General features: G+C 51.0%; 1 protein-coding gene across 1 annotated transcript; it reads left to right on the forward strand.

Annotated features, from left to right (window-relative positions):
- Positions 1–415: 415 nt before the first annotated feature.
- Positions 416–11,434, forward strand: LOC143959406 (segment polarity protein dishevelled homolog DVL-2; the record flags this gene model as incomplete). Its single annotated transcript, XM_077468046.1, is given in 11 exon segments — positions 416–536; positions 921–1,011; positions 1,156–1,225; positions 1,951–2,090; positions 4,728–4,804; positions 4,924–4,991; positions 5,072–5,206; positions 5,303–5,452; positions 7,811–7,987; positions 8,095–8,319; positions 8,981–11,434. Coding segments are annotated over 11 exon segments (1,742 nt in total), but the record flags the coding sequence as incomplete, so codon positions are not given.
- Positions 11,435–23,880: the final 12,446 nt, after the last annotated feature.

The following is a 23,880-nucleotide window of genomic DNA, read 5'->3' on the forward strand; positions in this document are numbered from 1 at the left end:
TGGGAGGGGTTATGTAGGGAGTGTGCCAGTGTCCATCACCTGAAGGTGTCTATATAACCCACATAGTAATTACTATGGCTCTGTGTCCCCAGATGTACTCCAGGAAAAAGGATTTTACAGGTAAGCGGATATAAAAATCCTATTTTTACTCACTGAACTCCATTTATAACATTTGTATTGTGTGTTTTCTGGATTTTTGGTTGATATCCGTCCCCATCATATAAAATACCCCTCTGATAACAATGATAGACCCTTCATTTCTATGTAAGTGGGCAAAACGTATACCATCTGCAGGGGAGAGGATTGGTATCTCCCCCACTGGGGGGGGAGATGTGTATGTACGTGCTTTTCTTTATTTCCCATCATGCCTCAGTTCCACCCTATAAATCTAGACTCCTCCTCCTCTTTCTGACAGGCCGCGTCCTGAATGGGAGGAGCGATCGCCACCTGTCTGGTTATGAGTCGTCCTCCACCCTCCTCACCAGTGAGATAGAGACCAGTATCTGTGACTCCGAGGAAGATGACACCATGAGCAGGTACGGTCCCCGCCCACTCACCCGCCCTATCCGGCTGACCGCGTCACGTGACTCTAGTAGGCGGAGTCTGTAATACTAATTAGTTGTATGTTAGATGACCCGTCTTCCCTTCACTCTTCTCTTTCTTTCCTCCCACAGCTCTGCTGTCTCTGGAGCCACTAATATGCATGTGTAGGGTATGTGTTCTCTTCATTGCCAGACCCCCGTCCTGTCTACGGACCCCCGCACCCCGCCCCGCCCCCCCCCCCCCGTACTCATCCGTCTCCATCCTTTCATTGTACACACAACTCCTCCTCTTTTCTATCTCCATCTCTGCACCACACTGGCCGGCCTCCGGTATTCCTGTACAGCAGAGTGCATTACATGTCTCTATCACACCGACAGGTTCAGCAGCTCCACAGAGCAAAGCAGTGCATCCCGCTTACTGAAACGCCACCGCCGCCGCCGCAAGCAGAGACCGCCCCGCCTAGAGAGGGTAAGTACACTGACTACCGGGCCTGTCCTCCTTATACGGGGGGGGGGGGGGGGGGGTCAGTCTGTTCTCCTGGGGGGGGGGGGGGGGCACTCATCTGGGGGATGGGGTGGCAGACATGTGACTGGTGTTTTTGTTGTTTTTCAGACTTCATCGTTCAGCAGTGTGACTGACTCCACCATGTCCCTAAATATCATTACAGTGACACTGAATATGGGTGAGCCTCCTCCTCTTCCTCTTCCTCTTCCTCTTCCTGTCCTCTCCCTCCTCCTCTCCCTCCTCCTCCTCCTCTTCCTCTTCCTGTCCTCTCCTCCTCCTCCTCCTCCTCTTCCTCTTCCTCTTCCTCTTCCTCTTCCTGTCCTCTCCCTCCTCTTCCTGTCTTCTCCCTCCTCTTCCTGTCCTCTCCCTCCTCTTCCTGTCCTCTCCCTCCTCTTCCTGTCCTCTCCCTCCTCTTCCTCTCCTCCTCTTCCTCTCTTCCTCTTCCTCCTCTTCCTGTCCTCCTCTTCCTCTTCCTCTTCCTCTCCCTCTCCCTTTCCTCTCCCTCCTTCCTCCTTCCTCCTTCCTCCTTCCTCCCTCCTCTTCCTCCCTCCTCTTCCTCCCTCCTCTTCCTCCCTCCTCTTCCTCCCTCCTCTTCCTCCTCCTCTTCCTCCTCCTCTTCCTCCTCCTCTTCCTCCTCCTCTTCCTCCTCCTCTTCCTCCTCCTCTTCCTCCTCTTCCTCCTCTTCCTCTTCCTCTTCTTCCTCTTTCTCCTCTCCTCCTCCTCTCTTCCTCTCCTCTCCTCCTCCTCTCTTCCTCTCCTCCTCCTCCCGAGGATGGACTGTTTTGGGAAAAGCTGCTTTCCAATGTGATCACCAGGGGGCGCACTACATTATGATGGCAGTGATTCTTATTCTCTCTCTCTCTCTCTCTCTCTCTCTCTCATTATTTATTCTACTCTTTGCAGAGAAGTACAACTTTCTGGGGATCTCTATTGTTGGTCAGAGTAATGAGCGAGGTGATGGAGGGATCTACATCGGTTCTATCATGAAGGGAGGAGCGGTGGCTGCAGATGGGAGGATAGAGCCTGGAGACATGTTACTGCAGGTCAGTGCGCCGCCTCTCTATTCCCCCAAAATCCCATCCATGACAGAGGGTGCTGCAGATATTTGCTTCTTCAATCGGCAGAATTTACCCCCCCCCCCCCCTTCCTGACCAGAGCACGTTTTGCGATGCGGCACTGCATCACTTTAACTGACAATTGCGCGGTCGTGCGACGTTGCACCCAAACAAAATTGACCTCCTTTTTTCCCCACAAATAGAGATTTCATTTGGTTGTATTTGATCACCTCCGAGGTTTTTATTTTTTGCGCTATAAACAAAAAGAGCGTCGATTTTGGAAATAAACACAATTTTTATTATTTTTTACTTTTTGCTATAATATCCCCCAAAATATATATAAAAATATTCCACCCCCCCTCCCCCAGCGTCTACAAAATAGGGGATAGATTTATGACTTTTTTTTTTTTTTTTTTTTTTTCTTTTTTTACTAGTAATGGCGATCTGAGAGAGAGACATATATATATATATATATATCTATATCTCTCTATCTATCTCAGATCGCCATTACTAGTAAAAAAAATAATAAAAATGTCATAAATCTATCCATTTTGTAAAATATATATTTATTATTATTAATCTTTTTTTTTTTTTTTTGCGACCGTGACATTTATGGCGGTCACTTTCAACACATTTTTGGAACCATTGGCATTAATACAGCGATCAGTGCCATTAAAAATTCCAGATTGTGTTTCCTAGGGGTAAGGAAGGCACAGAGAAGCGTCTGTTCCGTGTCTCCTGGTCACAATCGCTTGTTGCCTGGCGGTCATCGCGACTGTCAGCCACGAGCGCGTGCAGCGGGGAACACACGCCGTGCCATCCGGAACCCCATCTACAGCAACGTGATTTCACGCAGGGGAGCCAGGCTGCCAGTGGCTGGTCTGGATGGAAGCGGGTTAAAGGGTAACTCCACCTTCTTTAGGAAAAGAAGTGACAAATAAAAAATGGCGAGTATAGAATTGTTAGAATGTGATTTGTGTGACTTGCCCTCCAGGAGGGTTCCCCCCCCCTTGATGACCAGGCCATTTTCTGCTATTCAGCACTGCACTACTTCTTCTCTTTTCTCCTTGATGGGGCCCCCTATGTATTCGGTCTTCACATTTTTGCACACAGAGTTCTTCCTCTTCCGGCCTATTAGTTTTCTTTACAGTGTTATTGATCTGTGAGCTCCCCTCATGTCCCATCCGTTGGTGAATCTCCACAGGCTTCTCAGCTGATCCGGTATTCAGTCATTAATCCCAATAGGGGGGAGGGGGGGTATCTCCCATCCTGGTTGTCTTCCCCCCCCTAAACCTACAGCCAGTTCAGATAGCAGTGGGGGATATGATGCCCCTCGGGGAAGGTATGTAATGGACTCCACCAATGGTTGTGTCTGATCTATATGGGAGAGGGACCCTTTCCCCATAGACACACACCAGTATACTCTATGATCATCGCCATAGATCCTCACCCAACCTCTACTGACTTCCCCCAATCTGCTTACCCAGCCTTATCCCTCTATTACCGGATCATCGCCATAGATCCTCACCCAACCTCTACTGACTTCCCCCAATCTGCTTACCCAGCCTTATCCCTCTATTACCGGACCATCGCCATAGATCCTCACCATAGATCCTCATCCCTCCTCTACTGAGTTCACCAATCTGCTTACCCAGCCTTATCCCTCTATTACCGGATCATCGCCATAGATCCTCACCCCACCTCTACTGACTTCCCCCAGCCTTATCCCTCTATTACCGGATCATCGCCATAGATCCTCACCCCACCTCTACTGACTTCCCCCAATCTGCTTACCCAGCCTTATCCCTCTATTACCGGATCATCGCCATAGATCCTCACCCCACCTCTACTGACTTCCCCCAATCTGCTTACCCAGCCTTATCCCTCTATTACCGGATCATCGCCATAGATCCTCACCCCACCTCTACTGACTTCCCCCAATCTGCTTACCCAGCCTTATCCCTCTATTACCGGATCATCGCCATAGATCCTCACCCCACCTCTACTGACTTCCCCCAATCTGCTTACCCAGCCTTATCCCTCTATTACCGGATCATCGCCATAGATCCTCACCCCACCTCTACTGACTTCCCCCAATCTGATTACCCAGCCTTATCCCTCTATTACCGGATCATCGCCATAGATCCTCACCCCACCTCTACTGACTTCCCCCAATCTGCTTACCCAGCCTTATCCCTCTATTACCGGATCATCGCCATAGATCCTCACCCCACCTCTACTGACTTCCCCCAATCTGCTTACCCAGCCTTATCCATCTATTACCGGATGGAACCATAGATCACCGCCTACTAAACCTCCCATACATATCACACAAGCGTCTGGAAATTGTGTCATGTAACATTGCTGCGTCTCACCTCTGCCTCCTTGTCCCGGGGGGGGGGGGGGCGGGCGGCACCTCTGCCTCCTTGTCCCGGGGGGGGGGGGGGGGGGCGGGCGGGCGGCACCTCTGCCTCCTTGTCCCGGGGGGGGGGGGGGGGCGGGCGGCACCTCTGCCTCCTTGTCCCGGGGGGGGGGGGGGGGGCGGGCGGCACCTCTGCCTCCTTGTCCCTATTTTTTTTTTCTTGCTGTGCTCTTACTAGGAGATTTCTGCTTGTTGTCTTGCAGGTGAATGATATAAACTTTGAGAATATGAGTAATGATGATGCGGTTCGGGTCCTCAGAGACATCGTCCATAAACCGGGGTAAGTTGGTGCTGACTGGGAGGCTGCAAGGTGATAAGTGTCCCTGGCACCCCTCAGGTCCTCCTCATAGGAGTTCATGGTGTCCAGTATGTCATTCCTCCTCTCTGCTTCTCTTCCAGGCCGATCATTCTGACTGTGGCGAAATGCTGGGATCCCTCGCCCCAAGGTTACTTCACTCTCCCCCGCAGTAGGTGTCCCGACTTGTGTCCCATCGGGTGTTTCTCACACTTCTGTTCTGCTATTAATGATGATTTGTGTTTTGTGTAGATGAGCCCATCCAACCTATTGATCCGGCTGCCTGGGTGTCGCACTCGGCAGCGATGAGCGGCTCCTTCCCGGTGTATCCCGGCAGTGCTTCCATGAGCAGCATGACTTCCAGCACCTCCGTGACCGAGACCGAGTGTAAGTCACGGGTTGGGGGCTCGTCCGGGAGGGTCCGGGCTCATTTGTGATCTACATGGTGTGTGCTCACTCTTCTTCCCTCTTTTATATATCTAGTGTCTCACGCCCTCCCACCGGTGTCCCTCTTCAGTCTCTCCATACACACAGATCTGGCATCTGTAGTCAGGGCCATGGCTTCTCCAGAGTCTGGCCTCGAAGTCAGAGACCGAATGTGGCTGAAGATTACCATTCCCAATGCCTTCCTGGGTGAGATTCTCCTGTGTGTCCTCCTCCTCCTCCTCCTCCTCCTCTGTGCCCCATCGTTGGTGTCAGTGGGGGGAATAGTGCCCCTATCGTTGGTGTCAGTGGGGGGGAATAGTGCCCCTATCGTTGGTGTCAGTGGGGGGGAATAGTGCCCCTATCATTGGTGTCAGTGGGGGGGAATAGTGCCCCTATCATTGGTGTCAGTGGGGGGGAATAGTGCCCCTATCGTTGGTGTCAGTGGGGGGAATAGTGCCCCTATCATTGGTGTCAGTGGGGGGGAATAGTGCCCCTATCATTGGTGTCAGTGGGGGGAATTCTTCCCCATTGGGTCAGTGACAGGAATAACGCCTCCAAGGGCTGCAGTTTGGAGACAACTGGCTTCAATTTATAGACTGAAGGAGACTATAGAAAGAGGTGAAGGTGATTGGATGGGGGGGGTTGGAGGTGCTGGGAGCCATGATTGGAAGTACCCCAGAACCTGCAGATTAGGGAGATTTATTATTAGGGGGGGGGGTGTAGGGGAAGCTCTGAGAAGTTGGTATCGGTCTTGGGTTGGGGGCACCCCCAGAACCTGCAGATTGGAGCGGTGGGGTAATTGATGGAAAGATGATTTTAAGAGAAGCTCTCAGAAGTTGAGATGTGCACTGGGGTTGGGGGCACCTGCAGAACCTACCAATTGGTGGGGGGGGAGGTGCTCTGAGGGGTTGTGATCTGCACTAGAGTTGGGGGCACCCCAGAACATGTAGATTGGTGGGCTGGGGTGAAGGGGTTCTGAGAAGTTTGGATCTGCACTGGGGTTGGGGGCACCCCAGAACCTGTAGATTGGTGGGCTGGGGGTGGAGGGGCTATGAGAAGTTGGGATCTGCACTAGTGTTGGGGGCACCCCAGAACCTGTAGATTGGTGGGCTAGGGGTGAAGGGGCTCTGAGAAGTTGGGATCTGCACTGGGCTTGGGGGCACCCCAGAACCTGTAGATGGGTGGGCTGGGGGTGGAGGGGTTCAGCGAAGTTGGGATCTGTACTAGAGTTGGGGGCACCCCAGAACCTGTAGATTGGTGGGCTGGGGGTGGAGGGGTTCTGAGAAGTTGGGATCTGCACTGGAGTTGGGGGCACCCCAGAACCTGTAGATTGGTGGGCTGGGGGTGGAGGGGTTCTGAGAAGTTGGGATCTGCACTGGAGTTGGGGGCACCCCAGAACCTGTAGATGGGTGGGCTGGGGGTGGAGGGGTTCAGCGAAGTTGGGATCTGTACTAGAGTTGGGGGCACCCCAGAACCTGTAGATTGGTGGGCTGGGGGTGGAGGGGTTCTGAGAAGTTGGGATCTGCACTGGGGTTGGGGGCACCTGCAGAACCTACCAATTGGTGGGGGGGGAGGTGCTCTGAGGGGTTGTGATCTGCACTAGAGTTGGGGGCACCCCAGAACATGTAGATTGGTGGGCTGGGGTGAAGGGGTTCTGAGAAGTTTGGATCTGCACTGGGGTTGGGGGCACCCCAGAACCTGTAGATTGGTGGGCTGGGGGTGGAGGGGCTATGAGAAGTTGGGATCTGCACTAGTGTTGGGGGCACCCCAGAACCTGTAGATTGGTGGGCTAGGGGTGAAGGGGCTCTGAGAAGTTGGGATCTGCACTGGGCTTGGGGGCACCCCAGAACCTGTAGATGGGTGGGCTGGGGGTGGAGGGGTTCAGCGAAGTTGGGATCTGTACTAGAGTTGGGGGCACCCCAGAACCTGTAGATTGGTGGGCTGGGGGTGGAGGGGTTCTGAGAAGTTGGGATCTGCACTGGAGTTGGGGGCACCCCAGAACCTGTAGATGGGTGGGCTGGGGGTGGAGGGGTTCAGCGAAGTTGGGATCTGTACTAGAGTTGGGGGCACCCCAGAACCTGTAGATTGGTGGGCTGGGGGTGGATGGGCTCTGAGAAGTTGGGATCTGCACTGGAGTTGGGGGCACCCCAGAACCTGTAGATTGGTGGGCTGGGGGTGAAGGCGCTCTGAGAAGTTGGGATCTGCACTAGAGTTGGGGGCACCCCGGAACCTGCAGATTAGAGATGCGAAGGGGAGTATTGGGGGGGGGGGTTGGGTAACGAGACACTGTGGATATTGCCGGTGTTGCCACTTTCGAGCTCTGTGGCTTTCCCAGGTAGTTTGGGGTCATCTTTTGTCATAATGTAGCCCCTCCCCCGTGGAAGTCCTGTAGCCCGTTCTCCATGTTGTGGTGTGTAATGAGAGGTGAGGAACTACTTATGGCTGTAATGAGGGTGGAGGGGCAGGTCATACACGTTTGTACCTAGGTGGGAGGAAGGACTGGTGGGGTGGGATGGGGGTGAAGGAAGGTCCGCGGTCTGGTTCTCATCTCCTCTCCTCTTTCAGGCTCCGATGTGGTGGATTGGCTGTATCACCATGTTGAGGGCTTCCAGGACCGGCGGGAGGCTCGTAAATTTGCCAGTAATTTGCTGAAAGCGGGGTTCATCCGGCACACGGTGAACAAGATCACCTTCTCGGAGCAATGTTACTACATCTTCGGGGACCTCTCTGGCTGTGAGAACTGTAAGTATCTGATTGGGGGTCCATCCATAAGGGGTTCCCTCTCGGCATCCTCATTGGGCTCTCTTCCCCCACACACATACACGGCTAACCAATCTAATATTTTCCAGACATGGCTAATCTATCGCTGAATGATAATGATGGATCTAGCGGTGCCTCTGATCAGGATACTCTGGCTCCTCTTCCTCTCCCCGGAGCGTCGCCTTGGCCTCTTCTTCCCACCTTCTCCTATCAGTATCCGGCTCCTCATCCATACAGCACACAACCTCCGGCCTACCACGAGCTCTCCTCCTACAGCTACGGCATGGGCAGTGCCGGGAGCCAACACAGCGAAGGTGAGTGCCGGGGCGCCGTCCACTCCGAACCTACAGCCAGGTCCTTCGTTCCCTGAATCCCTCCTTCCATCTGTCCTTTCAGAAGAGACACTCCATGATGGGCTCCAGGAGTCTTTAGGATAGACTTTGGGGGGTGCACTAGGAGTTCCCTATTAGAACAGTTTTGGGGGGGGGGGGGGGGGCTGTTGAGGAATTTTTTATTTTTTGTGGATAGACTCGGGAGCACAAGTGATCTGGCTGCCTTTTCAGAAGTGGGGGGGGTTCCAGGAAGCTGTTTTAAGAGACTCTGGAGGAACGAGTATGCTGTTTTAGGAGAGACTTTGGGGTTGGGGGGTGCTCTAGTTGCCTCTTTAGGACTGTGGGAGGGTTGGATGCTGTTTTGAGACTTTTGGGGGGCACTCTGACTGCCCTTTGTTGGAAAGAGACTTTGGGGGTGAATATGGAAACTTATTTAGAAGAGACCCCAGAAGGTTCTGGGAGGACTTTGGCTGCATTTTTGGAAAGGTTCTCACTGCCCTTCTGGAGGAGACTTTGAGGTTGGGGGGTGCTCTAGTTGCCTCTTTAGGAAGGACTGTGGGGGAGGGGTGGAATGGCCTTTTTGGGGGACACTGGGGCTTCTGTGTGTTTCTGGTCGGCTGATTTTGGTTTCCTTTTTTTCCAGGGAGTCGGAGCAGTGGATCTACTCGTAGTGACGGAGGCCGTGGGGTGCAGAAAGAAGAGCGATCTGGAGGTGGTGGAGACTCTAAATCGGGATCTGGCAGCGAGTCTGAATACTCCACACGTAGCAGCGTGAGGAGGGGTGGAGCAGAGACGGGTCCACCCAGCGAACGTTCTGTGCGGTCTCAGCCTCCCCACCACCCTCCTCACCACCCTCATCACCATCCTCCTCACCACCCTCATCACCCACAGTCAATCCATTCTTACCCGGCTCCAGGTGTCCCCCTCTCCTATAACCCCATGATGCTCATGATGATGCCGTCACCTCCTCTTCCTCCACCCTCGTCTTGTCCTCCTTCCTCATCCGTCCCCCCTGGTGCTCCTCCCCTCGTCCGTGACCTTGCCTCAGTTCCTCCCGAGCTGACTGCCAGCCGCCAATCATTTCACATGGCCATGGGCAACCCCAGTGAATTCTTTGTGGATGTGATGTGACGACATCCTCGGATACTGAGCCCGTTCCTCTCTCCATAGTATTAAGGTGCCACCCATCTAGATCTGAGGTGGTTGGATTTAGAATGGTGCGTACTCCCTACATTGCCATTATTGTACGGCCTACAATGACTGACCAATTACTGAGCCCCCAGGTCAATCTCTGGCCTACTAGGAGGCTGTCCCCATGAGAAGCTCCTCCCTCCTAGCAGATATCCAGGCACTCCATAGGTAAAGCTGGAAACTCTCCTGAGATGCTGGGGATGGGTTAGGTCTGGAGGCTCTCCTGAGATGCCGGGGGTGGGTTAGGTTTGAAGGCTCTCCTGAGATGCTGGGGATGGGTTGGGTCTGGAGGCTCTCCTGAGATGCCGGGGGTGGGTTAGGTCTGGAGGCTCTCCTGAGATGCCGGGGATGGGTTAGGTTTGAAGGCTCTCCTGAGATGCCAGGGGTGGGTTAGGTTTGAAGGCTCTCCTGAGATGCTGGGGATGGGTTAGGTCTGGAGGCTCTCCTGAGATGCCAGGGTGGGTTAGGTTTGAAGGCTCTCCTGAGGTGCCAGGGTGGGTTAGGTTTGAAGGCTCTCTTGAGGTGCCAGGGTGGGTTAGGTTTGAAGGCTCTCCTGAGGTGCCAGGGTGGGTTAGGTTTGAAGGCTCTCCTGAGATGCCAGGGTGGGTTAGGTTTGAAGGCTCTCCTGAGGTGCCAGGGTGGGTTAGGTTTGAAGGCTCTCCTGAGATGCCAGGGTGGGTTAGGTTTGAAGGCTCTCCTGAGATGCCAGGGTGGGTTAGGTTTGAAGGCTCTCCTGGGATGCCAGGGGTGGGTTAGGTCTGGAGGCTCTCCTGGGATGCTGGGGTTGGATTAGGTTTGGAGGCTCTCTTGAGATGCCGAGGGTGGGTTAGGTTTGAAGGCTCTCCTGGGATGCCAGGGGTGTGTTAGGTTTGAAGGCTCTCCTGGGATGCCAGGGGTGGGTTAGGTCTGGAGGCTCTCCTGGGATGCCGGGGTGGGTTAGGTTTGGAGGCTCTCCTGGGATGCCGGGGTGGGTTGGGTTTGGAAGTTCTCCTGGGATGCCAGGGGTGGGTTAGGTCTGGAGGCTCTCCTGGGATGCTGGGGTGGGTTGGGTTTGGAAGTTCTCCTGGGATGCCAGGGGTGGGTTAGGTTTGAAGGCTCTCCTGAGATGCCAGGGTGGGTTAGGTTTGAAGGCTCTCCTGAGATGCCAGGGTGGGTTAGGTTTGGAAGTTCTCCTGGGATGCCAGGGGTGGGTTAGGTCTGGAGGCTCTCCTGGGATGCTGGGGTTGGGTTGGGCTAGGTTTGAAGGCTCTCTTGAGATGTCGAAGGGTGGGTTAGGTTTGGAAGCTCTCCTGGGATGCCAGGGGTGGGTTAGGTTTGGAGGCTCTCTTGGGATGCCAGGGGTGGGTTGGGTTAGGTTTGGGGCTGGTTCCTGGTATGTGAGCACACCCGTGGTCTGTCCTCCGGCCGGATGTTTCTCCCCGATTTTTTTATTTTATTTTTATTCTGTGACCGACACTCATTGTAGCAGCTTTATCTTATGTACACGCACACGTATGTACTCTAGAACAGACGGTACTCGCGCCCACTTAGGTGCAGTTATTATGAAGTATTTTTATCCCCATCCTCCATGTTAGTAGTGTTTTTTGTTTTGCCCATTTCAGAGCTTTTGTATCATGATGGAATAAGTTTATGATGAGACTTCCTTTCCCTGTCGGGGAGCTGTACGACTTTATATTGCCTATTTTACTGACACTTTTTTTTTTTTACATATATCCAATGCTGTGGCTGTGAAGTTGATCGTCCTTCCAATGATGTGACCATGGAAGAGACGAGTGTGTGACCCTGAGGATTACGGAGCTTGACTCCCAGGGTTATAATAAGTGCCTCGATTTACTTGCCTTTTATTGTATTTATTACCTTTTTTTTAGTGTATAAACTCAAAAATAAAAAAAAAATATTTTATAAATAGGTGGAAGAGTCTTCATTTGAAAGTGTGTGTGTGTGTGAGAGAAGTTGTGTAGGCCTGGTTGGGTGTCGTATGAATGCCAAGGCCTGGTTGGCTGTCTGTATGATGGTTGGGTGTCTGTATGATTGCCAAGGCCTGGTTGGGTGTCGTACGATTGCCAAGGCCTGGTTGGGTGTCGTACGATTGCCAAGGCCTGGTTGGGTGTCGTACGATTGCCAAGGCCTGGTTGGGTGTCGTACGATTGCCAAGGCCTGGTTGGGTGTCGTACGATTGCCAAGGCCTGGTTGGGTGTCGTACGATTGCCAAGGCCTGGTTGGGTGTCGTACGATTGCCAAGGCCTGGTTGGCTGTCTGTACGATTGCCGGGGCCTGGTTGGCTGTCTGTACGATTGCCGGGGCCTGGTTGGCTGTCTGTACGATTGCCGGGGCCTGGTTGGCTGTCTGTACGATTGCCAAGGCCTGGTTGGGTGTCGTACGATTGCCAAGGCCTGGTTGGGTGTCGTACGATTGCCAAGGCCTGGTTGGGTGTCGTACGATTGCCAAGGCCTGGTTGGGTGTCGTACGATTGCCAAGGCCTGGTTGGGTGTCGTACGATTGCCAAGGCCTGGTTGGGTGTCGTACGATTGCCAAGGCCTGGTTGGGTGTCTGTACGATTGCCAGGTCCTGCCGGGGCCTGGTTGGCTGTCTGTACGATTGCCAGGTCCTGCCGGGGCCTGGTTGGCTGTCTGTATGATTGCCAGGTCCTGCCGGGGCCTGGTTGGCTGTCTGTACGATTGCCAGGTCCTGCCGGGGCCTGGTTGGCTGTCTGTACGATTGCCAGGTCCTGCCGGGGCCTGGTTGGCTGTCTGTACGATTGCCGGGGCCTGGTTGGTTGTCTGTACGATTGCCGGGGCCTGGTTGGTTGTCTGTACGATTGCCGGGGCCTGGTTGGTTGTCTGTACGATTGCCAAGGCCTGGTTGGCTGTCTGTACGATTGCCGAGGCCTGGTTGGCTGTCTGTACGATTGCCGAGGCCTGGTTGGCTGTCTGTACGATTGCCGAGGCCTGGTTGGCTGTCTGTACGATTGCCGAGGCCTGGTTGGCTGTCTGTACGATTGCCGAGGCCTGGTTGGCTGTCTGTACGATTGCCGAGGCCTGGTTGGCTGTCTGTACGATTGCCGAGGCCTGGTTGGCTGTCTGTACGATTGCCGAGGCCTGGTTGGCTGTCTGTACGATTGCCGAGGCCTGGTTGGCTGTCTGTACGATTGCCGAGGCCTGGTTGGCTGTCTGTACGATTGCCGAGGCCTGGTTGGCTGTCTGTACGATTGCCGAGGCCTGGTTGGCTGTCTGTACGATTGCCGAGGCCTGGTTGGCTGTCTGTACGATTGCCGAGGCCTGGTTGGCTGTCTGTACGATTGCCGAGGCCTGGTTGGCTGTCTGTACGATTGCCGGGGCCTGGTTGGCTGTCTGTACGATTGCCGGGGCCTGGTTGGCTGTCTGTACGATTGCCGGGGCCTGGTTGGCTGTCTGTACGATTGCCGGGGCCTGGTTGGCTGTCTGTACGATTGCCGGGGCCTGGTTGGCTGTCTGTACGATTGCCGGGGCCTGGTTGGCTGTCTGTACGATTGCCGGGGCCTGGTTGGCTGTCTGTACGATTGCCGGGGCCTGGTTGGCTGTCTGTACGATTGCCGGGGCCTGGTTGGCTGTCTGTACGATTGCCGGGGCCTGGTTGGCTGTCTGTACGATTGCCGGGGCCTGGTTGGCTGTCTGTACGATTGCCGGGGCCTGGTTGGCTGTCTGTACGATTGCCGGGGCCTGGTTGGCTGTCTGTACGATTGCCGGGGCCTGGTTGGCTGTCTGTACGATTGCCGGGGCCTGGTTGGCTGTCTGTACGATTGCCAGGTCCTGCCAAGGCCTGGTTGGCTGTCTGTACGATTGCCAGGTCCTGCCAAGGCCTGGTTGGCTGTCTGTACGATTGCCAGGTCCTGCCAAGGCCTGGTTGGCTGTCTGTACGATTGTACGATTGCCAGGTCCTGCCAAGGCCTGGTTGGCTGTCTGTACGATTGCCAAGGCCTGGTTGGGTACGATTCGGTTCTGTGTATGATTTGTAAAGGCCCCCTTGGGTATTGGTATCATTGTGTAGGCCTTGTTGCCCATCTCTTGTGTAGACCTTGTTGGATATTGTATGATTGTGTCGGCCTGGTTGGGTATCAGGAGGCTGGGACACTGACGCACATGAGTTGGCCTCAGTTTTTTGCTGGTGGCCTAGGAGGGTGGACTTCTGTTCTTCAGCTCTAGTGGAAAAAGTTTTTTATTTTATTTACTACAATTAGGGTTCCTCACTACATCAATGCCATTGTAGAGTCTAGAGCAGTGATGGCAAACCTTGGCACTCCAGGTGTGTTGGAACTAGGTTTTCCATGATGCTCATGTACTCTGCAGTGTAGCTGAGCATCATGGGAAATGTAGTTCCAAAATATCTGGGGTGCCGAGGTTCACCATCACTGGTCTAGAAGATCAAGCGGTGATCCCCAAACTTTGGGGTATCCGGTTCAGGCCCCGCTGGAAAGCACATGGCAGGGCTAACCTGTAACTGACCATCGGGCACTGGGCTCCATATTACTCTCTAGACCCAGTTCTGGTTACCAGCTAGCTGTGGAGAGCTTTCTAGATCCTTGGGATTGCCTCATTGATTGTCTCTGAAGACTCAGTGAGTAGGCCAATCATACTGATCATTGGGGCCTACATCAGTGTTCCAATCGCTGGGTGCCTTCAAATTCCCACCTTGGAAGGAGTTCACACCAAGGACTGATGTCATCTTTTGGGTCACATACGTGCTCCTTGCTCTTGCCTGCCTTTCGGCCCTGAAGAAGCATCTCCCTAATGTTCCTCTACTTTGCAAAGAGCCATGTGGACCTCTGATCTCCTGTCAGGTTTTGCTGTCCACTTACAGTGAGGTAAGTCCCCTTCGGCCACCTGAGCCTTCACCTACCAGTTTTTTGGGTTATAAAGTATTTGAGGCCTTGCCTTACACACTAAGCTGCTTTGCTTCATAGCCATGTGGTTGCAACATGTGTGATTCTAAACCCGTGGGACAGTCTCTCTTCCTGGTGGCCCTGGCTCCTCACCCTCCATCCATGGCTTCCTCCTGTGCTGCTTGCAGGGTACGTGCTTCTGAATCCAATGTCTGCAGCTAGTCCTTTGCTCCTGAGTCGCCCTTATTGATGTCGGGTGTGGCCGGCGCCTCTCCGGTCAGAGGTCTTTACCACAGTCATTTCATGGCCCAAACCGCAACAAACGTTTTTCTGACTTGGAATGCGGAGACGACAAAGCGCAGTCCTGTCCTTGCGTGTCTCGCCAGTTCCTTCTGGTCCTTCTGGAAGAACTTGCCTCCAAAGAGTCCCAGCCTTTTGCTGTCGCTACCATGAAAGAGACTATTTTCAATACGCACCACATACAAAGCAATGGGCTGATCCTCTGACTTCAAAGTGCTGCTGTCCTTTAGAGGTCCTAAGACCCTTCGAGTGCAGCTGCTCCTCCAAATCTTCCTTTACGGACACTTGGAAATGTCTGGGCAAGATCCTTTGTTCTCCCAAACCCTTATCTTTGTATGAAGAGGACACTTCCAGATCCACATAAGCAGACCACTTCTTTTTTAATTATTTTTTTAAGCACTGATATTTGTATTGAAAAGGCCAGTTTCTTTTTTTTTATTATTATATTTAAGTGTTTCATCTTAAAAAAGCAACCACCATCCCACAGTAGAAGACCCGCCTGTCTTCAAGGACCCCACCTATGAGCAGAGCTCTGTCCTCCATCCCAGGTCCCGCTCTTTACCCTATTCTAGCTGTAGCCTTTTTCTCTCCAACTTTGAATGATTGGCCTGAGACGATTGGATGAGATCTGGTTACTATGGTCAGAGGGGATCTGGTTACTATTGCCGTTGATCCTTTGGTCAGATCTGATATGGTTACTATGGCTGTTGATCCCTGGGTCAGATGATCAGAAGGAATCTGGTTACTATGGCCATTGATCCTTTGGTCAGATGATCTGGTTACTATGGCCGTTGATCCCTTGGTCAGATCTTGTTACTATGGCCATTGATCCTTTGGTCAGCTGGGATCTGGTTACTATGGCTGTTGTTCCTTTGGTCAGATGGGATCTGGTTACTATGGTCATTGAGCTCTTGGTCAGATCTGTTTACTATGGCCATTGATCCCTGGGTCAGATGATCAGATAGGATCTGGTTACTATGTCCTTTGGTCAGATGGGATCTGGTTACTATGGTCGTTGATCTCTTGGTCAGATCTGTTTATTATGGCCGTTGATCCTTTGGTCAGATGGCATCTGGTTACTATGGTCGATCTCTTGGTCAGATCTGTTTACTATGGCTGTTGTTCCTTTGGTCAGATGGGATCTGTTTACTATGGCCATTGATCCCTGGGTCAGATATGATCTGGTTACTATGGCCGTTGGTCCTTTGGTCAGATGGGATCTGGTTACTATGGCAGTTGATCCCTAGGTCAGATGATCAGATAGGATCTGGTTACTATGGCCGTTGGTCCTTTGGTCAGATGGGATCTGGTTACTATGGTCGATCTCTTGGTCAGATCTGTTTACTATGGCTGTTGTTCCTTTGGTTAGATAGGATCTGGTTACTATGGTCATTGAGCTCTTGGTCAGATCTGTTTACTATGGCCATTGATCCCTGGGTCAGATGATCAGATAGGATCTGGTTACTATGTCCTTTGGTCAGATGGCATCTGGTTACTATGGCCGTTGATCCCTGGGTCAGATGATCAGATAGAATCTGGTTACTATGGCCGTTGATCCCTGGGTCAGATGATCAGATAGGATCTGGTTACTATGGCCGTTGGTCCTTTGGTCAGATGGGATCTGGTTACTATGGTCGATCTCTTGGTCAGATCTGTTTACTATGGCCGTTGATCCTTTGGTTAGATAGGATCTGGTTACTATGGCCATTGGTCCTTTTGGTCAGATGGGATCTGGTTACTATGGTCGATCTCTTGGTCAGATCTGTTTACTATGGCCGTTGATCCTTTGGTCAGATGGGATCTGGTTATTATGGTCGATCTCTTGGTCAGATCTGTTTACTATGGCTGTTGTTCCTTTGGTCAGATGGGATCTGGTTATTATGGTCGATCTCTTGGTCAGATCTGTTTACTATGGCCGTTGATCCTTTGGTCAGATGGGATCTGGTTACTATGGTCATTGATCCCTGGGTCAGATATGATCTGGTTACTATGGCCGTTGGTCCTTTGGTCAGATGGGATCTGGTTACTATGGTCGATCTCTTGGTCAGATCTGTTTACTATGGCTGTTGTTCCTTTGGTCAGATGGGATCTGTTTACTATGGTCATTGATCCCTGGGTCAGATGATCAGATAGGATCTGGTTACTATGTCCTTTGGTCAGATGGCATCTGGTTACTATGGCCGTTGATCCCTGGGTCAGATGATCAGATAGGATCTGGTTACTATGGCCGTTGATCCCTGGGTCAGATGATCAGATAGGATCTGGTTACTATGGCCGTTGGTCCTTTGGTCAGATGGGATCTGGTTACTATGGTCGATCTCTTGGTCAGATCTGTTTACTATGGCCGTTGATCCTTTGGTCAGATGGGATCTGGTTACTATGGCCGTTGATCCTTTGGTCAGATGGGATCTGGTTACTATGGCCGTTGATCTCTTGGCCAGATCTGTTTACTATGTCGTTGATCCCTGGGTCAGATGATCAGGTAGGATCTGGTTACTATGGCCGTTGACCGTTTGGTCAGATGGGATCTGGTTACTATGGTCATTGATCCCTGGGTCAGATATGATCTGGTTACTATGGCCGTTGGTCCTTTGGCCAGATCTGTTTACTATGGCCGTTGATCTCTTGGCCAGATCTGTTTACTATGGCCGTTGATCTCTTGGCCAGATCTGTTTACTATGGCCGTTGATCTCTTGGCCAGATCTGTTTACTATGGCCGTTGATCTCTTGGCCAGATCTGTTTACTATGGCCGTTGATCTCTTGGCCAGATCTGTTTACTATGGCCGTTGATCCCTGGGTCAGATGATCAGGTAGGATCTGGTTACTATGGCCGTTGATCCTTTGGTCAGATGGGATCTGGTTACTATGGTCATTGATCCCTGGGTCAGATATGATCTGGTTACTATGGCTGTTGGTCCCTTGATCATAGGAATGTTTGAAACAAATGGCCATAGCCCTTACTCCCACTGATGATGGGCTGTTGGAGGATTTTTTCTGTCAATCCATATGCAAAAAACATTTTGGCCAAGGTGATGGACTACGAAAACTCTGCTCAGCGTCTCGTTGGGTCTACGCCGGAGGTTATCGTCAAGGATACCAGAGGCAGCAAGAGCACCTTTCTTCCAAAGCAGATGAATGCTGGAGGTTGGAGTGGAAGTAAACCTATTGAATTAATTTAGACCCCCCCCCCCCCAAACCAGGCCTACATTATGTTAATGGTTTCCAAAAGCGGTTACATTGGAGGAATGCTGTGTATGAAGATGGTCACAGTTGCTTGTACTCTCCACCAAACTTTTAAGCCATCACATGATTGGTGGTGTAACTGATCACATGTACAGCGCCATGGCAGATCAAACGGAGGCTATAATGGTCGCTTCCTTGGACATTGGCAAACAGTTCATGCCCTGTAAACCCCCTCTACTTCCAGCATGCCTCAGTTATTTTCCCAGTGTCCTTGGATGACGGATGCTTGTTTGAGCTAGTCCAGTGCATTTCCTCTGCAATTGTGTTGGAGGCTGTATCTGGACCCTGCTGGCTGGAGGGTTGGAGGACTTGCCTAGAATGTGTCCACCAGGCTCTGAGTTAGGCCATTTTATAGACCTGTGTTTTCCACTCGGTGCTTTCTCGGTCCAGACCAGAGCATTGCCTCAGGTGTGGCCACCTCTCTGAACACTCACTTTAGGACCTACCTTACCAAAGGATCATTGGCCACCATTATAATTCCCAATTTCTGTTGGTTTACCATTGAAAGGGTTAGTGCTGAGGGGGACTGACTTTGTCTATTAGGTGGTGTCATGCCTGCTCTAGGTGTGCACATTTCCTGCCAGGAAGCATCTTCTCACTAGTGTCTCATTGCATGCGTTGCGTTTTACCCCATACTTGGTCTTTTGCTGCTCACCTACAGGGACCTGATCACTTCCCGGACAGACATTCAGTGTGCAGAGGGGCCTAAACCTCTCCTGCTACCAGTATTCAAGGCCTAGCTTTATACTTTGAGCAATGTTGTTTGTACTTTTGCAGTGTGTCACGTCGGGTCCCAGAAGTACGGAGAGCAGACCCGCTGTAAGGGTTCCCTTCCAGCTTGTCATCCACCAATGGTTCCAGTGCTGCCTGCAGTGCACCCAATGAAGGGCCTGACATGGACAGCCTAGACCAGGGATGGTGAACCTCGGCACCCCAGATGTTTTGGAACTACATTTCCCATGATGCTCAACTACACTACACTGCAGAGTGCATGAGCATCATGGGAAATGTAGTTCCAAAACATCTGGAGTGCCGAGGTTCTCCATCACTGGCCTAGACTGTGTTGTCCTCTGCTGGAGACTCTGCCTTCCTCTGACTCCGTCAGGCATGACCCACCTCTTCTGTTCTATCCCTGGAAGATTTCAGAGTGTTTAGAATTGAATTGGCCAGTTTGCAGAGATGACCAGCTTTTTTTTTTTCCCTTTCCCCCTGCCGAATTGTCTAATCTCCCTGCGCTGCTTCTGAGACGCCTACCGTCTGAGGCGAATCTCTTAAATTCTTTTATGGATAATGTTGCCTCTGAAGAGTAGCGGGTTGTCACATCCAAACCATATTGTTTTTTCCCCAAAGATGTTGCTGGATGTCTTCTGCCTCGTCTCCTGCTAGTCAGCTCTTTGGATAAAGTGTTGGGGTGTAGAACAAGCATGAAAAACGTGTCTCCTGCAGATGCCCTTTGAGGGCTGGTGTCTTATTTGAAGCTCTAAAGAGGTCACTGGTGGGGTTACTTATGTGCCCCAACAGAAGAGGCCTGGATCTCGCCCTGGGGATGGTCACCCTCCCTTAGAAGCCAACAACAGTTCCTTTAATTACTCCTAGGCCGCTACCTCCAAACCCAAACCTGGTGCCCAGTTCAGCCAAAAACTACGAGCTCCCAAGTCCCCCAAACCCACATATGAAGGGATATTTAGCTTTAACCGCTTTCATTCTTTAAGAAATTCGGTTTCCATTTTGTGTCTCTCCAACATCCACTTCATGAATAGACGACATGCTCAAGTTTTGCTCATCTAGTTTTGTTTCTCATGTTACTGTTCTCTTCTTTTGTTTCGTTTCTTGGAAAGCACATGATTTTGAGAAATTGCTGGTTTCACTTTTGTCATAGATTGTACTTGTATATGATTGGATAATCTGTATGACGCGTTCAAAGGGGCGGTACTTTTCTGAAAGCCCCCTTTAAATATTCACACAAAAGAATAAAGATTAGATTTGTTCGGAGAGACTGTTGTTTTTGCGTCATTGTCTCAATGGGCTAATCTCCCAGGCCTGTGGGGGGGATTGATCGTCACGTCTTACCAGATATAATGGAAGGGTTAACCACCTCTAGACAATCTACATTCCTTTCAACATATAAATCCTCCTTTTGAATGAAGGAGTTTCCTTCACTTTCTACAATGGGGGAAATATCTGGACATCTTGAATGCCTGGCTTTGGGAGGTGGTGTCCAATGGCCGCCTACAAGCTAGACTTCAGCTCCTGCCTCTTTATTCCAACTTGCCCATCTCATGGTAGATTAGCAGATCTCTATGCAGCACTTGTTGGCTATTCTGGAGCACAAGGTCATTACCCCACTACTGGTGGTGGAAGGGTTCCGTTCCTGAACAGAAAGGGGGCACCTGTTCTATCCTGGGTCTAAAGGGCTCAAATGTCTTCATTCAGGCTCTGAAATTCTGCATGGAATCGGCCAGATCTTTCATCGCCTCCCTTCATTAGGAACATTTTTTTGGCCATATCTAGATCCATTTCCATCACCGAGTCTCCCAGAGGAGCTCCTCCTAATGTGCATCTCTATTGAACATCACAGGTCAGTATATATCCATCGTGATTGGGTTGTGCTGGCCAAAAAAGTGTGAGGAAGTCCCCACCTGTAACGTCTCCCAGCTAATCGGTGTGTTGGCTTTTCTGCTCGTGTCTCAGGTGATGGACAGTCTGTGAAGTTACTGCACAATAATTATTTCTTTCTTTCAGGCCCCCCCCCCCCAAGATTCCATCTGGAATTGGGAGATGAGCTTATCCAGATCTGTTGCCTACAGTGGTCAGCTAAGAGGATCTAAACATGGAGACTGTCCTTAACATCAGCACGGGACTCTTGAGTATTGAGACCTTTGTGGTGCAATGGTATATATCATGGGTCTTCAAACTATGGCCCTCCAGTTGTTCAGGAACTACAATTCCCATCATGCCTAGTCATGTCTTTGAATGTCAGAGTTTTACAATGCCTCATGGGATGTGTAGTTTTGCAACAGCTGGAGGGCTGTAGTTTGAGGATCCCTGGTATATATGCTTTGGGACTGGCAGGGTGGTGATCCCCAGCAGGGGAGTCGTGTCCCTGAAGGCTCTTGTGGCAGGCAATGTTTGGAACGGCTCTTGGGGGGGGAGGGCCCCAGCGGAAGTTCTACCAATGCTGGTACCCAGAAGAGACCCTTGTTTTTCCATGGGCCTTAGTGTTATTATGTGCTCCTACCTACCTTTTGACTGCAGTTTTTCTTTTTTTTTTTTTTTAAAACCTTATCTACCAGCTGCCCTAAACACCGTATAGCGCTGGTGGAGCTTATGGGTGGGCTGGGAGGCTCTTGCTGCCAACTGGCATATACCAGGTGTTTTTCCTCATCTCCACTTGCCCAGGCACACAGGTGACGGAAGGGCAGGCATGTTATGGAATGGACAGTCAGCTGGCAGCAGCCATATTGGTATTCTTATACAGCAGAACTGGTCAGTTTTATTGGGCAGCACACGCTGCAGGGGGGTTATCAACTTGCTAAACTGGATAGGTACTACCGTATACCGCTGTTACCATGAGGTGGACCACTGCTAGAACAAAAACATCTGGACATGGTTGGGTTGGAGTTTCTCCCTTGTTCTGGGCGTACCCGCTATCCTCAGGTGAGTTCACTATGATTTGGAGTATTCCTCAGATGGATCCGGCAGTAACCTATCGTAATAAGGCCCTCAAGTTTTCAGCGGATGAGGACCTGATGCTTCATCCAGAGGCCTTATTGAAAGGCTCTTTGTTCTTGTGGGGACGTTCCTTACAACCTGTGATTGTAGCTGTGGGGTGGGGTGGGGGGGATGTCAAGGCCTCAAGGTTTGGGCTCATCAGATGCCCGAAGACCCTGATGGCGATGTTACAGAGCCGCCCTGGAAAAATTGGACACAGAATTGCCGCCCTTCTTCCTTTGTTTCAGAATCACCGACACCTGAAGCCCTGCCTAAGGGGGAGGAGTTATGCCTAGGAGGGAATTTTCATGTTCTTTTCGGTCAATCGCTTAAACCACCTCGGCTCCCATTTTGCTTCTTTCCTGTGGCACAGATATTACCTCTGCATCGTACCTGGGGGGGGTCCGTTTTCTTAACTTGGTACTGAAGTCTCCGAAATCTTTCTTTTTTTTTTTTTTAGGAAGCTCCATCTTCCACTTAATTTTGTTGTCATTTGTACCATGACAGTCGGGTCCTCCCCACCCAATGTGGTGGAGATTTTGATATATAATATTTATAGCAAGGAACTCCGAGGGAGCCATTGTGAGGACTTTCTAATTAACTTACTATGCCCCGTTCTGGGCATATATCTCATATCTAGAATATTTACTATTCTTGGTATCTCAAACACACAAACCTGTTGTTCTGCTGTCTGCATAGTAACTAAGTTACCCCCTATTGTTCACAGCGATGGCCATTTCAGATATAGTGCCTCTTCCTGTGCCACAAGTCCTTGAAATGCTTATTTATGTTGTATCAAAGAGGGCCGACGGTTGGTAAATCAAGAGGTCATTAAACAGGTCTTATGTCGGAACCGGCAGGGTCAGAGATCAAAAGGAAGTTCCTCAACTTATGTAGACATAAAGGCATCGGAAGTTTGATTCTTAACTGGGCTTGGAATTCTAACCAATCAGAATTGGAGGCAACTTTGAACCAATGAGGTGACCCCCTGAGTTCTGATTGGTAGGCATGAGGTTTTCCTTATCTCTCCATCTCGCTGGGCTGCACTTTTGCAAAAATGGTAACGTAGATAAAAACTAGATACTGCGTCTGTATTATTATGTCTTTTCTTTTCTGTAACCGTGTACCATCGGACTTTGCCTTAATATAATATTCATCTCGTGAAAGGATGTGTACGACCATTATAGCAATATTTGGTAACATCGTTGTTTTTAAGGTTGTATCCTCCACATGCTATGGGGTACTCTGTAACGTTTCTTTTCTGTACTATATTATGTTTAACCACTTGAGACCCGCGCTATAGACGAATGACGGCTACAGCGCGGATCTCCTTTTCCTGGACTACGTCTATTGACGTCGTCCCGTGTATGAGCGGCCTGCACACCCCCTGAGGGGCGCGCTCTGTGATCGGCGAGTCTATGAGACTCACCTGATCACCGATCCGAGCAAGGGGTCGATCCCAACCCCCTTATCACGTGATCAGCTGTCAGCCAATGACAGCTGATCATGTGATATAACGGAGCCGGTAATCGGCTATTATTCCTTGCGCGAGGAGAAAAAAAAAAAGCCGATCACCGGTGGCCGTGTTTGGGACATCAGTCCCGATCATGGCCAGCCCTGCCAGTGCCCACCTCATCACTGAACATAACAAAAAAATAAGTACCCCCCCCCCCCGTCAGTGCCACCCTGCAGTGCCCACAATCTGCCTCAACAAAAGGTGCTGCACCCCAGTGCCACATATCCGTGCTCATCAGTGTCATTTACCAGTGCCACCTATCACTGCCGCCCATCAGTGCCCATCTATCAGTGCTACCTATCAGTGCCCCTTAGTGCCACCCATCCGTGCCACCCATCTGTGCCCATCTTTGCCCATCAGCGCCGCCTTATCTGTGCCTATCAATGCAGCCCACCAGTGCCGCCTATCTGCGCACTTCAATGAAGGAGAAAAATGACCCGTTTGCAAAATTTTATAACAAACTATTAAACATGATTTTTTTATTTTATTTTTTGCATCTTTTTTTGTTTGTTTAGCAAAAAATAAAACTCCGAGCTGTAACTAAATACCACCAAAAGAAAGCTCTATTTGTGGGGAAAAAATGATAAAAATGTCATTTGGGTACAGTGTTGTATGACCGCGCAATTGTCATTCAAAGTGCATCAGCGCTGAAAGCTGAAAATTGGTCTGGGACTGAGGGGGGTTTAAGTGCCCAGTAAGCAAGGGGTTAAATAAATTAGATTG

Source organism: Lithobates pipiens, unplaced genomic scaffold (genome assembly GCF_037356315.1).
Source record: "Lithobates pipiens isolate NorthernLeopardFrog02 unplaced genomic scaffold, aLitPip1_a1.2 Scaffold_73, whole genome shotgun sequence".
Classification (NCBI taxonomy): domain Eukaryota; kingdom Metazoa; phylum Chordata; class Amphibia; order Anura; family Ranidae; genus Lithobates; species Lithobates pipiens.